The sequence below is a fragment of the Perkinsus marinus genome (genome assembly GCF_000006405.1).
Source record: "Perkinsus marinus ATCC 50983 genomic scaffold scf_1104296956600, whole genome shotgun sequence".
NCBI lineage: Eukaryota > Perkinsozoa > Perkinsida > Perkinsidae > Perkinsus > Perkinsus marinus.
In genome coordinates, this window is record NW_003207414.1 from 8,844 (window position 1) to 12,934 (window position 4,091).

At 49.1% G+C, this 4,091-nt stretch overlaps 3 protein-coding genes across 3 annotated transcripts in view; all 3 read left to right on the forward strand.

Moving 5' to 3' along the window:
- Pmar_PMAR016373 (hypothetical protein) overlaps nucleotides 1-426 on the forward strand; it is a gene marked incomplete at both ends in the record, with an annotated part of 1,208 nt that extends 782 nt beyond the window's left edge. Inside the window, 2 exons of the mRNA XM_002775097.1 lie at nucleotides 47-169; nucleotides 251-426. Of these exons, the coding sequence (XP_002775143.1) occupies nucleotides 47-169; nucleotides 251-426 (299 nt within the window). The remainder of the gene's footprint in view (nucleotides 1-46; nucleotides 170-250) is intronic.
- A 151-nt stretch (nucleotides 427-577) lies between these two features.
- Nucleotides 578-1,428, forward strand: Pmar_PMAR016374 (hypothetical protein; the record flags this gene model as incomplete). Its single annotated transcript, XM_002775098.1, has 2 exons — nucleotides 578-895; nucleotides 936-1,428. Coding segments are annotated over 2 exons (811 nt in total), but the record flags the coding sequence as incomplete, so codon positions are not given.
- A 2,569-nt stretch (nucleotides 1,429-3,997) lies between these two features.
- Nucleotides 3,998-4,091, forward strand: part of Pmar_PMAR016375 (hypothetical protein) — a gene marked incomplete at both ends in the record, with an annotated part of 336 nt that continues 242 nt past the window's right edge. The window contains one exon of the mRNA XM_002775099.1: nucleotides 3,998-4,091. This exon is cut by the window's right edge and continues 4 nt beyond it. Coding sequence (XP_002775145.1) covers nucleotides 3,998-4,091 — 94 coding nt within the window.

Genomic DNA, 4,091 nt, shown 5'->3' on the forward strand with positions numbered 1-4,091 from the left:
CGTCGGCTCCCTCCTGTACAAAGGCGAAACTTGCCTGTGGAGTTAGGGGCAGCTCTGACATGCCATAAACTGCTGGGATCGACGCTCAAGTACATTGTTATTGATCTGTCGAAGGATGACGAATATAAGAGCCCACACACAGTGCACATCGATATTGAACGCAGGCTGCGTGAGCCTTGGCTTTTTGGCGTTCTATATACGATGTTCACGCGTATTGGAAGCTCAAATCAAGTATACACTAAATGGGTAGGCACAGAGCGGCTCACTAAAAAGCTCGTGTTCTCTCCATCGGCTAAGAAGTTCGATGAGTTCTGTCGCGAGCATGACAGACTGAAGGTTCTGCACGATCGACAGGTTTCATCGATGAAATTCATCATGCTGAAGTCGGCCTTCTTCACCGAGTCCGATCCAGGAAGGTTCTTCTAGCGGGAATGCAGGATCTGGACAAACTCCTACCTCCTCTGCAGTGTACGAGGTGAGTGCCGCCGATGTCAAGAAGATGCTAGACGGCTATGAAGCTCGTGTTACTGAGCGGGTATGTAATGAACTAATTAATATTGTTGTCAATGCAGTGCAGACTGGTCTGCTTGGCCGTACTCTTGGTTCAGGAGACAGATTCATTGAGATGTCGAAGACCAATCCTTCCGGATTCCGTGGAATAATGAAAATGAACCCATCTGAATCTGTGGACCACATCCGCCGCATGCGAGTGCATGGGCAGGCCGACGCCTACCAACAAGGCCCTGAACGTGCTGCGAGCGATGTTTCTGTGACCAACCGACATGCGCCTCCATCCACTCACATCGACATCGAGCGTCCACTGCTCTCTCATACAGAGGCGCACGACGGAGAGGAACTTTCTCCCGAACCTACTTCATCGGTATTATCTACAGACGTAAGGCTATGCCGGCAGTGTTAAAACTATATCATTCTAGGTACTCACGGAAGAGCATCCGGATGGCGCTGACGACCTTCCTTCAGTAAATGGCAGTGCAGGTTCAGATTCTTCAGAAGAGAGCCTATTGGACGATGATTGCCCCAGCGATACCACCACCGAGTCCGACGGAGATGATACTCCAAGCGGCGATCCTGCTTCTGCTGGTTACACCTCTCCTGAGAACGAGCGATGGGAGCCAGAAGCCTTCTGTACCATACGTGGAGATATTGATGATGTGCTGGCAACTTATCTGGTGGATAAGCCCTCCTTATATCGAGTGAAGAGTAGCAAGGAGCATCGTGGACGCCAGGAACTGCACCGTAGACGCCACTCTAACGCTGATCCTATCCGCGAAGCTGCCCGCGCAAGCCGGCGTCAAGCTACCTGGCGGGGTTGGCCCGATGATCTCTGTCCTGTGAACCACATCTTAGTCGTCCAGAGTGGCCTCAAGCAAAATCACAAAGCCTTCTTCTACGGTCATAAGGCTTGCGGTAGGTCTGCAAGCGAGTGGCGTGGACACGATTATCCGTGGAAGACTTACAAGTGTCGGTCGACGACAGTTCCTCCAACATTGGTGGACATCGCTGCCGAAGAACTGCACCGCAATCCCACGCTGACACCCGGAGACATGAGAAGCATATGGGAGCAGCTTCTTATCTCAGTTAGCAGTAGCAGTAGCAATTTACGCTGTAGAAGATGTACTATGTACCGTGAAAACGCGTTTTCGTTAAAACCACGTAGAGTAAATCGTGATAAACACCGACTGAGGTGAAAAGACCAGTGTAAAACACATATCATTAACACGTAAACACGCCACTCCGATTTGTCGCAACATCAGACTTCGTCAGAAAATGCGCATCTTCGCATTGTGCACGCAGGAAAACACCCGATCCCGCAATAGAATCCAATATAAGTTCCCTTCAGCCCACTGTCAGCACCCTCATTCTACTCCAAGGAGTCATCTCAGTCGTAGGATCCGTCAGACTGTTGGTATTCCGACGTTGGGACCTTCGGAATTTTACTTCCGTCTCGCGGCCATGTGTTGCAACCAGTATAGCGGATCCTTCTGTGAGGAATTATGGGGGAGAGCTGAGCGAGTTCTGAACCGGGGACCTTTCGAATCGAGGTATAGCCGAACGGTCTAACCAATTATGTCACGGCTGAAACTTAATTGAGCATTACTCCCGTATAACACAAGCTCTACTCTTGAATTGAATCATTCGATTTGAATGTGTATGATTCCTAACGCACTGCATTATAGAACCATCGATCTTTCCTGTTGTATGACGTTACGACTGATAAACTGTTAGTGGATAGTTGATCTCTGGCCTAAGGGTTTCATCTTGTGCTCATCTCGCGCTCGTCGTGACGCCAATCCAGTGTCAGTGACGCTGACAGCGCCACTGACGCTGCGTCACTGTTGTTTCCAATCATGTTCATGCGTACACATATCCAACTGTGCATTGATCCTCGTGATCAGTAAGTTGTACTGAAATTGGATCACCGTAGCCACTTCGCTCAAGTTTGTTGAGTTTCCCCAATCCTTGACGAATCTGAGAATCCCCAACCTGCAACTAACACACATACTGGCTAGGTATTATTACTCGTGAAGGCGGTTCACGATGGGGGGCGACTGTGACGAGAAGCCAAGGGAGTAATAGGTAAGTTGGAACGATCGCGAAACGGCTTTGTGCGTGTGTAGTTACTGCACGTAGTCTCTCAAAAGCAGCCAGTGAAATCGTGTAACCAGAAGAAGTATTTAAATTGATCAGAACATTAACTGGAACAGCTGAACCTAATAGCAACACGCATGTGCCCCTGTGAGGAACGCACGCAGGGGCGTCACGGAATTTCCGTGACGGAAAGCGTTACGGAAAGTGAAATTCGTAAGCGAGATACATTCCCCCGTACTTCGGGAAGAATCCTCTTGCTTCCATTCGATCAGCAGATCCCTATCATGTGGTTCACCGCCGGGATTCTGCACTTTATTCTTATGGTTCAAGTTATCGCTGGAGAATCGGATCGTCATGACCAACTCAAGAATATCGACCAGGCATTCCACGACTTCATGACAAGGCGAGATGATCCATTCCCTTCAGCTTCTACTAGATGCCATCTGTCGCTCCCATCGCCTATCACAATTCTTGAAGATACAATAAGAAGTATGAGACGGATGAGCAGTACCAGGTTGCAAAGGCTGCTTTTGCAGGAAACATGAGGGAGATAGAGGAATTGAGAGCCAACGGTGAGCGATGAAAGCTTCTGTCCTTCCATGTCTATCATTCAGGTGATATAACTCACGAGGTCGGCCTCAATGAATATGCCGATGTACCATCCGAAGTATTCGATAAAGCGTTCCAGTGCGCTACAGATCCGCAGTTTAAAGAAAATCTGCGCTCAGTCAATGCGACTTGTACTATCACGTTGCTCTTGTTCCAGTGAAGTCGAAAGATTTCCTCAGACCCACAGGATGAAATAGCAGCTCCTCCCCCGTCGGTTGACTGGGAAGCCGCTGGTGCTTTGGCTCCAGTCAGGGATCAATCGACTCGGCTGAACAAATGTGGCGCTTGTTATGCCATCGGCGCTACAGGTAAGCCTCCGATGGCTTTCCATACATCATCACAACCGTCGGCTCCTCTTCAGTCGTTTTGGAGAGCCGTTTTAAGATACAGACCGGCATTTCTCAAGTGGTTCCGTTCTCAGTTCAACAAATAGTTGATTGTAGTAGAGCCTACAAAAATGAGTGAGACAACAGTGAGTGAACAAGCAGGGATCTGCCTTGCACTACGTTATTTCCGTCGAACTGTGAAAGCTCAGAGCTCGCCGTATCGGACTTTGCATATTGTGAGCGACTCAAAAGAAGCTTTACGTGCGCTATTGAGAAACAAAATGAATGAGATAAGTCGAGAATGCATTGATATCTGTCTTAGCCTGAGAAATCTTGGTCGCTGTGTGACGTTTCATTGGTGTGGGGGATCAACTAGCTTTCCGGGAATCCAGCTAGCAGATCTCGAGGCAAGGAAAGGCAACATTGATGGAGCGCCTCCCAGACTGGAGATCATGTCGCCAATCCAGGAGACTCGCCGCAAACTTGAACGAGCCGTGGAAGGAGTAGTCATGCAAATGGTAGGACGTCTTTCGGCAACGCTTCGGC